The sequence below is a fragment of the Nicotiana tabacum genome, chromosome 11 (assembly GCF_000715075.1).
Source record: "Nicotiana tabacum cultivar K326 chromosome 11, ASM71507v2, whole genome shotgun sequence".
Taxonomy (NCBI): Eukaryota; Viridiplantae; Streptophyta; class Magnoliopsida; order Solanales; family Solanaceae; genus Nicotiana; species Nicotiana tabacum.
Genome location: NC_134090.1, coordinates 37,222,555 through 37,235,393, shown reverse-complemented (window position 1 = coordinate 37,235,393; position 12,839 = coordinate 37,222,555). Strand labels below are relative to the sequence as shown.

At 35.8% G+C, this 12,839-nt stretch overlaps 2 protein-coding genes across 3 annotated transcripts; one reads left to right on the top strand and one right to left on the bottom strand.

Annotated features, from left to right (window-relative positions):
* Positions 1 to 1,557: 1,557 nt before the first annotated feature.
* On the bottom strand, positions 1,558 to 1,926 carry LOC107785632 (egg cell-secreted protein 1.4-like). Its single transcript, XM_016606976.1, has one exon. It carries the CDS (start codon positions 1,924 to 1,926, stop codon positions 1,558 to 1,560), a length of 369 nt encoding a protein of 122 aa, XP_016462462.1.
* A 965-nt stretch (positions 1,927 to 2,891) lies between these two features.
* Positions 2,892 to 11,812, top strand: LOC107785636 (uncharacterized). Of its 2 annotated transcripts, XM_016606981.2 has the most exons (9): positions 4,744 to 4,882; positions 4,966 to 5,088; positions 5,455 to 5,557; positions 7,522 to 7,629; positions 8,967 to 9,076; positions 9,186 to 9,293; positions 9,385 to 9,430; positions 9,670 to 9,801; positions 11,253 to 11,812. In XM_016606981.2, exons 2-9 carry the CDS (start codon positions 5,000 to 5,002, stop codon positions 11,334 to 11,336), a joined length of 780 nt encoding a protein of 259 aa, XP_016462467.1. In that variant the 5' UTR covers positions 4,744 to 4,882; positions 4,966 to 4,999; the 3' UTR covers positions 11,337 to 11,812. The 2 variants fall into 2 exon arrangements, with proteins under 2 accessions (XP_016462465.1, XP_016462467.1); XM_016606979.2 differs by lacking the exons at positions 4,744 to 4,882; positions 4,966 to 5,088 and adding an exon at positions 2,892 to 3,145.
* The last annotated feature ends 1,027 nt before the right edge of the window (positions 11,813 to 12,839 follow it).

Here is a 12,839-nt window from a genome sequence, read left to right as displayed (position 1 = left end):
CCACGAAATAACGCTTCGATGCCAAACAACATTTCGGCTCCGAAACAGACACAACGATTCACGGGTATCGAAAGAACGTCGCCACCAAACCTAAAACCCAAGTAACGTGACTAAGGAACGAGAAGTCAGATTTCGTCCGAATTCATAGCAATCATGATCCGTCTGCCGGGCCCGACAGGGAACGACCCCGACAGATGGAGGGACTAGCTGTATTGGTCAAAATTTGACTGTCACAGCCAAGCTAACCAACGTCCTGTCTAAGTGGCCGGGTAGTAAAATATAACATAGCCCACTCTACATCTCGTTCTCGACACCCGTCGAGCCATAAGGAGCAATGTGTAAAAGAACTACCAAGGCACACCTGGTGCGAGAGAACGTCGGACCAAGTAAATGGCAAGGATGCCCGACTATATATAGTGGAAAAAACTCCTGAAAAGGGGCGGTCTCCTCCCCTTTTCTCTCTTACAAGCTCTTTTCTTTTAATCAAAGAAGTAATCTACAGAAGAACATGTAAAGATATTTCCTCCATCGATCGATGGGAGTCACAATGTTGAATTTCAATAAAGATCGACTATATTTCTTTCACCCTATGTATTATCTATACTATTAGCTCTTTGATCTAGAATTTATTAAGTCTGACTAAGATTACCCCTTCACTTTTTTTGATTGATTTGTTCAAAAAGGTTTCGATATCTTTTGAGTCAAATGGTTATTGTTGTACTTTCCATCTATTTCGTGTTTCTTATGATGCTGTTATTTTTTCTATGATTTTATGATGGTATTAATATATCGTCTCTTTTTACCTTCTTGAGCTGAGGGTCTCCCGAAAACAGCCTCTCTGCCCTTCCGGAAAGAATAAAGTATGCGTACACATTATCCTCCCCAGACCGCACTAGTGAGATTACACTGGGCCGTTGTTGTTATCATCGTCTTCAATTGTATCATAATCTTTAGTTTCCAATTGTTGGGGCAAATTGGTGCATGTTGGAATTGTCTTCACTTGCCGATGGTTGGTCTGTATACCTTTTTACTCTAAGAGGGTGTAATTAGTACTTGTAGTATAACTAACATGTGTTTTACCTTCTAAATATTGAGTGTGCAAAAAGCTCAGTCTTTCAAGTTAGAAAAGTAATTATAAGTAACTTCTTATTCATAATAAATAAAATAATAAAAGAAGCCAACCCGCAAAAAAATAAGACAAATAATATTTTATATCTGCAGGTTAGATTATGGTAATAGCATACTTTTTTTTACTACACCAACAGTGGGTGTAAATGAATTTCTGAGTAACATTGGAGTATTTGAAAAATGACAAATTCGATGATTGATAAGAAAGACACGAGGCAAGACGTGCATATCAAATTTTATCAGTTACTACATTTTTATCTCCGAGATAGTAAACCAAATTTATTGTGAAAAACGAGATAGCACCATAATTTCACATAATTAATTAACAGCCATAATATATTGGAGCTAGGGAAAAATACAAGATTTTCTCAACAAAAACTCATTGGCATCCAAACCATGGTAAGAACATGGTCCTTAATTTGAGACTCCCTAATCACTCTTTATGTCCAAAGGCAGCACCAATGGAGAAGGAGCAGAACTAGAATTAGAAGAAACATTAGTAGTTGCAGAATTAGAAGCATCACAATAACCTCTCAAAATATTTGTTTGTTCAGGAGTGAACCCAAGGGTACTAAGCATAGCAGGCCAACAATGATGTGTAATGACAGAAATGGCTTGACAACAAGGTAAGTCAATATCAATTGTGCCAATTGTGAAATAAGCAACTATTTCATTTGTGCAAGATTTTATCTCCCCAAGTGCATTCCAACACTCTAGTATACTTCCTTCATCTGCTTGGTCAAGTCTTGCTAGTATTGGTCTTTCTCTAGCTGATTTAACTGGGCTTAAACCTGTCATTGAACAAGTATGATTAAGAAGACACTGCAATATTTCAAAGCCATTGTTGAAAAAAAATGAATTAATGGATGTGTATTATATTTTTCAGAAGGAAAATATGAAGAATATAATGTTGGATGTAAAATAGGGGATTTTATAGGGGTTTCGGGGGAGAGGAGAGGACTCTTTGAGTAAATGACATTTTGAAACTTATGTATTATTTGGTGTAATTGCGTCGCACCAAAAGCCATGGAAGAAGATTATGGGATGCTATAATTAAGTAAACATTGAATGAGAAGTCCTATTACTCGGTAATGACCTAAGACATCCTATTTTGCCTCAAGTGCTTGTGTTTTGTGTTTGTTTAACAAGTGCGTGTTAAAGGGTGATATTTCCTCTAGTTGGGGGATTACATATGTTAGGAAGTATACAAAAAAAATATACTCCCTCAGTTCATTTTTACTTGTTCACTATTGACTTTGCACACCCTTTAAAAAATAAAAAATAAAGTGCATAATTTACCATGATACACACATTAATTGGTGTATAGTCATAATGGATTTGGAAAATAGTTTGGAATGAGTAATTAATGCTAAGGGCAAAATAGAAAATATAAATTATTTTTCTCTTGATGCGAAAAGTGATAAGTAAAAATGAAAATTAATTTTTAGAATACTTGACAACTAAAAGAGAACGGAGGGAGTATATAAAATTTTGAAATTTTTACATAAAAAGCCTACTGAATGCAGAGCTAATTTTTTTAGCCGGTATATATAAATTATATATGATTACATATATTATACATAAATTATACATTCATCGATTATTTTTAGTTTAAGTGGTTGGGTTAACGGCTATTTAGGTAATTTTATAAAATGTGGGCTCTCATCAATTAGATTGTTGGGCTTTCATCAAGCTAGCCCCAAAGTCTTATTGGGCTTATAGCCCATTATTGAACAACAAACAAATTCCTATAGATCAAAAGAGCTCCTGCGCGAAACTGAAAAACTCCATTGTCGTTAACGGCAAAGATGACCGCTGTACAATTGCCAAAGCAAAAGGTACACGTGCTGGAAGGGCACGCCGGAGCTGTATTAGCGGCGAGGTTCAACAGCAATGGTGAGTACATCTTGAGCTGCGGCAAGGACCGTACCATCCGGCTATGGAATCCTCACCGTGGAATTCACATCAAAACTTACAAAGCTCACGGCCGTGAAGTCCGCGATGTCCACGTCACTCAGTAGCATTCTTCTCCCTTTCCTTTTCTTCTTCTCTCTTAATTTTTTTTCAATATCTGTATGTTGTGACTAGGCTGGGAATTAGTATAATATATAAACTTTCTTTTGAATTGCTTATTTTGTTGAATATATTCTTGATCAAGGTCAGTTTAACCGTACAAAAAGCAATTTAAAAAAAATGGAGAGAAAGGAATCATAATTTGTTCAGCTGGAGAATGTGAATAATCACATTTTTTTTGGTTCTGTAGTACAAAGTAGAGAAAAATAAAATGTCTGGACGATTATTAAAGGGTTTCCCTCGGAAAACCTTTTAGGATTATATTACATGTGATTATGTGAATACTTTATTCTAGCAAAAGTGGACATAATTCTGATACGAACTAAAAGATGAAATGTTGACATTGAAATACTGTTTCCATCTTCCCGGGAAAAAATAAATTGACATTGTATTTGGATCGAGGAAGTATATACTTCTTCCCTCATATCCACCTTTGGAGGGTTGAAAAAAGCTGAATATAGAAAGGTATCCAATCCATCACATATTCACTTATCCTCCTCTTTTACCTATAGAAGCAATATACCAAAAAAGAAAGAACCTACACCAATATATGGTTCTTACAAAAGCCTCCCAATAATCTATACAAGTAGTCGGCGCACCAAAAAGAAATAGATCTCCTTCCACCCTTCCTCATTTACTCCAATCAAGCTCAGTGTTAATGCATAAGAAGATCCATGGATGTTTTACAAGAGCTGGTGAGGAAAACCTGAGACTTAGTTTTATTCCTGTTTAGATTAATATTTAGGTGAAACCTGTGAGTAAATATCTTAGACAGAGTGTGGCAGGTTCAGCACCTGAAGATAGAATATGAGTTGCTGTTTCATCTTGCTTCCAGACTTGGTGAAAAGATAAACTTTTTTGTATCAGTAACAAAAGCAAAGCACAGCACTAAGTAGTGCGTCTAAACATAATTACAAATTGTTAAGATCCCCATCTTTATCTTTTATGAAGATCAGATAGCACCCAAAAAAAGAGCAAAGAAAGATTTCTCAACTTAAGGCTAAGTGTATTTGTTGATCTGCCTTCAAAAACTCTGTAGTTTCTTCTTTCACAGAAAAAAAAAAGTTCTGTAGTTTTTGCCGTCCAAATCGTCCACTAAATTGCAATGGGAATCATGTTCTAGGTTTTTTTTTTGATTGAATGCTTAGCCTCTATCTGTTCTAACTCTTCAAAAACTCCACAGTGGAGTTTTGCATAGGCCAAGCTACTCCCAAAATACCAAAGAACATGATCCACAGCATCTGAGTGACCTTACAATGCAAGAACAGATTACCGACATCTTCAGGATGTTCTTCGCGAACGAGGGCATCTGCTACAAAGTTGGAGACCACATAAGGTTTATTTGAGTGAGGCAGGCTTCTCTAACCACTAACCAAGTTAAACAAGATACCTTCAGGGGCATTGTGTTGTGCCAAATCTTCTTCCATGGCCAAAATCTCTATTGTCAAAAGAGGATAGCCACTTTTAGCATGATTTAATCGAATAAATACCATTTTTTTAACCCTCCAGGTAATGGAATCAATCCTTAATTGGTTCAGAGAGGTGTTAGTGTTACCAAGCAAATGTAGAAGTTGACATGTACTTTGTACTTCCTAATCATTCAAGTTTCTTCTGAGAAGAGACCCCGCCCTTGAGCAGTAGATAACTCAGCTATCACAGCACTATGTAGAGAGGATATGATGTAAGTCTCATGAAATAAGTCTTTTAAAGGGGAGTGCCCCAACCAAGCATCTTCCCAAAATCTAATTTTCCTAACATTTCCAGGTGAGAAACCAGAACTTCATTAAAGTTGCTCCGAATGAGTGCATGTGCTTCCAGATTCCTACTCCAAAAGAAGCACTTGAACCTTTTGTTACCCAGGACTTTCAACTTTTCAACTAGAACCTGGTATAAAGCTTAAATTTCTAAGTGCTATACGTTTCTGTCTTTGTCAACTGGTGATTTGATAATGAATAAAAGAGAAAAGACAATCTACTGATTAAAAAGGGAGAAGTCAATGCAAAGAACAACATTTTGAGTTAAGAGTAGTAAATAGTTGTATATCATGCACACTTGTAGAAAAATAACAATAGATCATGCATGCATTTATATGTTTATGTTGGATATTATCTCCTGTTGTATAATCAAGTATTCAAGTCCCTAGATTTTAGCTTTTATGGTTTATTTTTATCATTCGTTTGGCCTGATTCCAAAGACGTTTTGGTGATGCAAATTTTTGATGGTTCGCATGTTTCTACTGTTTTAATATTGTAGGGATAATTCAAAACTTTGTTCATGTGGTGGCGATCGACAAGTATTTTATTGGGATGTATCAACAGGTCGTGTAATTCGCAAATTTCGTGGCCATGACAGTGAGGTTGATTCTTATTCCTAATTTAGAATGCAAAGAAAGGTTTGTTGGAAATTTTAATGAGTATAATACTCGAAGGTCTGTTCAAATCAGTATACTATATGGAGGCCGATCTTTTTCACAAACATTTTCTGAGAAAGTATCAGGTATAACCATTGAAACAATTTACAGGTAAATCCCTTAAGAAGGAATCTGTTAAAAAAGAAGGGGGTGCAGGGTGGGATTGTATTGTGGCGGTTTCAGGAAATATAGGTTGGCATTAAAGTTATACTAGGCGGTGATGGAGTGGTGACAGTGAATTGCTGATGATAGGATTAGCTGTCGAAGATTGTGTTAATTTGTAGCTGATAATTCTGATGGTCCATGGCAATGCTTAGTGGTGGTAATGGTGATTACTGAAGACGAGTCTTAGTATGAATTCTATTAAGAGCAAGCACGCAATAACTACCACTGGAAATGTGAATCACTATCCTTGTCGTGGTGTAATAGTTTCTTCACTCAACTTATCGAAATGATAATTATAATAATAATAGTGTCTTCATTACTTCATAAAAAAATAGTTTCTTCGTTCAAAGAGATTGTCCAAATAAGGCAACTAAGTTGTAGAAGGTTCTTGGAAGGGGTAAAACACATCTGAAAACATTTACACCATCATAAATGAAGCCGATGTCAAATAGGGTTAAAGTTCTTGATAATCTGTGTGTTCTAAGTTATTCAATGTAAACAGGTGGTAAAATGTCAAAGGTTCATGGCCCAGGAGTATATTTATCTTACTGTTTTAAGATTCCACTCTTTTGTGTGTGCTTTGATATGTTTGTTATTATGTTTGTGATCAAATTTCAATTTCATTTCGCTGTGGAGACTTCCACAACTGGATCACATTTAATGTGGTCCTTTCTTGATTACTTTTAGTATTGAAGTCTTAATCATGCTTGGTCTTATTCAGCACTGCTTCTTGCTTTGGTTAGCATGAACTTTAAATAAGAATCTGAAATTCGAATCTGGCCTAGTACGTAGACAACAAAAAATAGTCAAGAAGACAATACATCTACAAATTTATGCTGCACTTTTTGACAGTCTTAAGCTTCCTACATATCAATGTAGAATATGTACATGAATAGAAAGAAAACCAGCATTTTGTTAAAATGGCTGACTAGAAATTCTTTTAGGTATTCAGGTATATATTTGGCTATTAATTTGAAGGTATTGAAGCTATAGCTATTCTATCATCCTGTATCTCACAATAAAAGAATTTGATGATTACCTCTTTTGTTTGATTCGTGTTTGCTAACTTTATTAAAAAAACAGAAATTGTATATCTTGTTTGCCTTGAAGAATCAAGTTGTTACTAGTATCCTCTATTTGGAATTCTTTTACTTTATAACCATTACTTTTTCAAGAGCTTGTAATTCATATTTATGTTTTTGTAAAGCTCTATTTTACTTTTATGGATGCTTCAAAGCCTCAACTTTGGGTTAATCCTTGTGAATGGGTTCTTTGTGCTTTTCAAGTTCTAGGGTGAATCCTGGTGAATGGGTTCTTTTGTGCTTTTCAAGTTCTAGCAACAACAGCAAATCTGGCCCGTATTTGTTTCAATTATACTCATACCTTTTCCTATTGGCATTTCCTTCGTGATTGGGGCCTTGGAGGTCATTTTTCTGTAACCTTTTTTGAACCTTTCAGCGGCAGTTCTGATAAGTGTTTGTTTCACTATCTTAATGTATGATCTTATAATGCACAATTCTAAATCAAACTAATGTGATTGTGTATCAGCACCTTAATTTAGCTCAGAGTACTTGTAAGAAAAAGAGCCCTTCAGGTTTTTAAAGAGAGGCTATTTTGGTAGGTTTTGCTAGAAGCCAGTATCTTGATTTTAAAGCATAATCTCTAATTGTCTACCTTGCATCTAAATGATTCAGCAGTGCATCCACTGGTTGGGTAACAGTTTTGTCTTCTTCCATCTCTGCCAGGTGAATGCTGTGAAGTTTAATGAGTATGCTTCTGTTGTAGTATCAGCAGGATATGATAAATCATTGCGTGTTTGGGATTGCAGATCTCATAGCACTGAACCAATCCAGGTGAATAAATTCCTCTTTGATTTGCAAGATCTATCTAGGTAAACATTCTCAGTAGAACTAGAAAGTTAGGATCAAACTTCAGCTAAACCAAATAAGTTTAGATCTGAGGAAATAAATTGAGTGGACAATGAAGTGTAAAATCTTTTCTTGTTAAATATCATGTGTAGGCCGATGTGATTTGAGGATGGTTGTTGAGTTGTAAACGGCGCTTTGATCTCTTCAAGTGTTTCAGATGGAAGGAAGGACTTGTTCCATAATTGAACCTCAAAAACACCCATCCATTGCTGCCCTTGGAAGATTATTATCTCTTCTACTTCAGTGCCCTGTAACACTGCAGGGACCAGCACAGGAAGTCGGGAAAAAAAAAAAAGAACACATCTTCAAATTGGATTATGTTAATACTCTGTTCCTCAACTAATCTACTTTTTAACTTAATTTAGAAGTAAAACATTACAGGAAGAAACAAAAACTACTTGATCTTTAACTGGTAGGACGGTTCGGAAAAAAAACTCAATGCATAATGTAGTATAAGATACAGTCCATGGACTATTTTCAGTTTCAACACTCCACACTCAATGCAGAATGTAGTATAAGATCCAGTCCATGGACTATTTTCAGTTTCAACGCTCCACATGTAATCAAATGGGAACAAGGAAAACTGAGATGTGGGTTCACGTGAACAAGGAAAACTGAGAGTGAGTGAGATGTGGGTTCACGTGAACTCATGCTCCTCTTCTAAAACCATGTATAACAATGTTATATCTATTTAAACTTACTTAGATATATGTGTGTGCACCCAAGCTCAAAGACTCCTATGGTACAATAATTATTGGGTGAACCTCTACAAGTGAAATTGACGGTTCAAATCTCGCTCCAGACGGTCTTGTTTTCAACACGGATTATAGATATATATGTGAAAATCCTTATCAATTTAAAAGGAATATAATTTTGATACTATATTTTCAAAAGTGTAATGGGTTCATGCTAAGAACCTAAAGTTAAACTGGTCCAATGTAAATTCTATATCCACCTTTTCACAATAGTGCACTCATCCTCTTGAAATCCTGGATCCGCCTCTGGATGGATGGATGGATTTGGTCAAGATATGCCAGATTCCACGAAATGTACAAAGGAACATAGTGACGAAAATTTGTCGCCATGAGAAATTGAACAAAGGACTATTAAATTAGCCTACTTTTTGGGTGTCGAACAAATTTTCCTCCTTTATTACAAGGCTCTTGGTGGCCACCTTCTATTTGCTGGCTAAGAATTGAGCTCTTTTTCTTTGGTCTTTTAACGAAACACATATTTGAGCTTCTGTTTTGTTAAATTTGCAGATCATTGATACCTTTCTGGATAGTGTCATGTCTATTTGTCTCACAAAAACTGAGATAATTGCTGGAAGCGTTGACGGAACTGTTCGAACATTTGACATCAGAGTTGGTAGGTATGTACTGCCTGTATGTTGAAATTGCAAATTTCCTTTCACATTTCTGCTCTGGGATGTTATATTCGAAAAGGATTGTTAGTTAATGTAATGTATATTTTTACTGTAGAGAGATATCTGATAATTTTGGGCAGCCTGTCAACTGTATCTCTCTTTCAAATGATGGCAACTGTATATTAGCAAGTTGCTTAGATTCAACCGTTCGACTTCTGGATAGGTAATTTCTTTTGCAAGTCTGTCATCTTGTTCCTTTGCCTTTTGGTAACCCTTGTTATTCATACCATCTTGTTTTTAATTGCTTTTGACAGGTCTAGTGGCGAACTATTGCAAGAATATAAGGGCCATATTTGCAAGGTTAGGATGGAAACCTGGTTCTGAGTGGTGGTCTATTGTTCTTATAGCAATCATTTCTTCTATCTGTTACAAAAAGTAAAATAAATAAATAAATAAATAGGAACTGTTTTCTTAAAGGTCCATTCCCGGCTTTGGCACTTTGGCGGTTCTCCTTTTGCTTTTCTTGATTTTGTCTACTTTCCATGTAAAGTGGTGTAATAGCCCCTAGCTTATTCTGTTGTACTGTTTTCTCCTTGCAGTCTTTTAAAACAGATTGCTGCCTTACAAACAGTGATGCAAATGTGGCTGGCGGCTCGGAAGATGGCTATATTTACTTCTGGGATCTGGTCGACGCGTCAGTTGTGTCCAGCTTCCGAGCTCATGATTTAGTGGTAAAGTATTATTGTTGATGCATCTAGCTACACAACATATTCTATTTCCTGTAGGATCCCGCACCTGATTAATTAGGAAATAGCAATTTAATCCCAAACGTGGCTAGTTAGGAAAAATCAATTTAATCTCCTCATTGGGGCTTATTCTATTCTTTGCGCTATTTACTTCTGTTACACCAGATAGGGTCTACCGGAAATAGCCTTTCTACTTTCCTCAAGGTAGGGGGAAGGTACACACTACCCTTCCCAGACCCCGCCTGTGGGATTACATTTTTTTTTTTTTTTTTTTTTTGTAGTACACCAGATAGCCTTGTATGCCTTCATCTTAATCATTCACTTCTAGTAAATTGTTAGAGCCCTTTAGAAGAATAATTTTTCTTTTGATAATTCATATCACAATATAATATTGGCTGATATGAGCTTAAATGGAAAGTTTGATCAGTAAGGAACTAAGGATTCATATAGCCGACCCAAACTTGAGTTTGGGGTTGAGGCTTGGTTGTTGTTGCTGTAATTGTTCAAATCACAAAAGCACCTTCCAACAACATCCCAGCTATTCCAAAAATATAAACTTTGTTTATAGCAAAGGAGAAAAGGAAGTCATTTGTAGCTTTTGTTCCTTTCTGTTTTGTTAATGGATTTAGGAATTCAAAAGCTTAAAACATTAATTGAGTAGGCAATTGTTAATTTTTTTTAAAAGAGCCTATTTGGTCTGCTTCATTAAGGATATGTTGACGTGTTAGATATTCTTACTCAAGCTATTCTTACCGAAAGAGGTGAAAGAGTTGGTTCAGCATCGTAAGGTAGATCACCCACTACAAAAGAATAGAGAAGGGTAAAAATTAAAAAAAGATATAGGCTTTAGAGATAGAAGTTTTGAGTGCTTCTGATGTCCTTTATCCAATATATACTTGCAGATAGGCACCTAAATCTGTATGCCCCTACATGTGGCCCTCAGTTAGCTCCATCCATTTCAATGGCAGCATGCTGTGTATTGTGTACTGTATTTGGCATAAAATACTCTATACTTGGTTATCCTTTGATCCTCATAAATTCTTGGTCACCATCTTCTTACTTTTGGTTGAAGTTTTCTGGTCGACAAGTCAATAAGTTTTTATCCTGCAAATATGGGACAAGCCCACATACTGAAAGTAGAAAGAAAGTCCCTTCTGGCTAATATATGAAATATAATCATGCATTACTGCTTTCTTAACCTTCTTCCTGATCAGTATATTCAAAGTTCAGTCTGATGATTTCTCGATCCCATGGTAGAAGCTTTCTGACCTGAAGAAACTTGATTAAATGGTTACATTGTGCATAAGATTTTCAGGTGTTACATGTTCACACTCATCTCAAGTGGTCCAACGTGCTATAGGAATGATAGAAAAGCTTAAATAATTTGGAGTAATTTTAATGCATGAAGAGATCAAATAGTTGCTTCTCCATTGCAGGTAACTAGCGTAAGTTATCATCCGAAAGAAAGCTGCATGATAACTTCTTCTGTAGATAGCACAGTCCGAGTTTGGAAAACATGAGATATGGAACCAGATCTTTTTCTGATAACCGTACATGAAGAAAGTTGTGTACTCGAATCAAACCAACAGTGTATGTGAGAATACCACTCACATAGTCGTGCATGAGAATCATAGCAAAGCTAACACCTCAATGCAATCTCAAAGGTGCCAATCTGGACTTTGAACTTACAAGTTGGTGAGCTTGATTCTTTCCATTTCAAGTTTGTGATTACTATTTATGTGGTTCTAATGTGATCCTTCGTGATATGGTTTGTTTTTTGTGATGTAGAACTTATTGCACAATTTTTTTAAACCTCTCATTTCACCCCTTCTCTTCCCCGATGTGTGATCGGGGAGGGTGGTGGTTTGTATAGGATGATGTAGCTTTTCTATGATTGTGTAAACATAGAAAGTAGCTCTCTAACCAATGACAAATATAAAGGAAAACAAAGATTTAGACTTCCTGAATTTTTCATGCTATTGCCTATTAGTTCTGCTATTTTTGAGTCTATTCATTACCTCATTTTTGCCGTATGCCTCTATGATTAAACAAGTTATGACACTATTAGAAAGCCTAGCTGTTGAATTGTCCAAGAAATTGTGGTCTTATAGTGATGGTAATACCGTAATAAGCTGGAAAAGTATAGCTTCATCCATAGTTCCACACCATGCTTTTGGGCCTTCGGGTTCCTTCTCTGGGCCTTTTTGTAGAACAAAGGTAAATTAAAAATGAAATGAATAAAGGAAAGAATGGTCTAGTAGCATTCGTTTTAGCCTTCCTAAACTGAGTCTTATTAGCTACTAATAAATTATTGAGGTACCAGTTTCTTGTTTGTTCCAGAATTTTCTCACGTGCCCTCAACTATTTCACAGGGTACCTGTTACATCCCACCGGCATAGGTATTTGGTAACTTTATCCATCAAGATATGGACAGATAGAGTGAATCACCTAGTGTTCTTATTCTCCGTTGGGATTTGAACCTGAGATTTTATAATTCTCTACCTACTTTATTGATCATTAGGTCACACTCTTTTTATTAAAAAAAAAAAAATCAAATCGAATCACGATTTTATTGCCACTTGAAAATAAATTACAGTTGTTGAAGCATTAGGTCACACCCTTAGGTGTATAGAACATATAAAGAATTTTCTCACGTTTCTTTTCTCGTTTTTGGATACTAAAGTGATTTACCTCACTCTTTGTTTTTTCTAATTATACTTTTTATACCTCCGACTCCGACGTATTGCTTTGTAGAAATGACATTAGGTAGCCTCTTTGAAGGGCCGCTATTTAGGACCTAGCTTGTGTATCCTGAATTTTAGTTTTTTAGTTTAATTTTTTAGGACAAAAATATCATGAATTGTCCGAAGTTTTTTAGTTGAAAATTTTGGCTAATTCAGTACTGATGATATTTTTACTTTTTCTGCCAGACGTATAAGTCAGGTACTTTTGTAGAGCCCATATTAATATTGTATGCCAATTTAAATACTCCTAAAAATGGTCTATTTTGAGTTCGGCTTCAA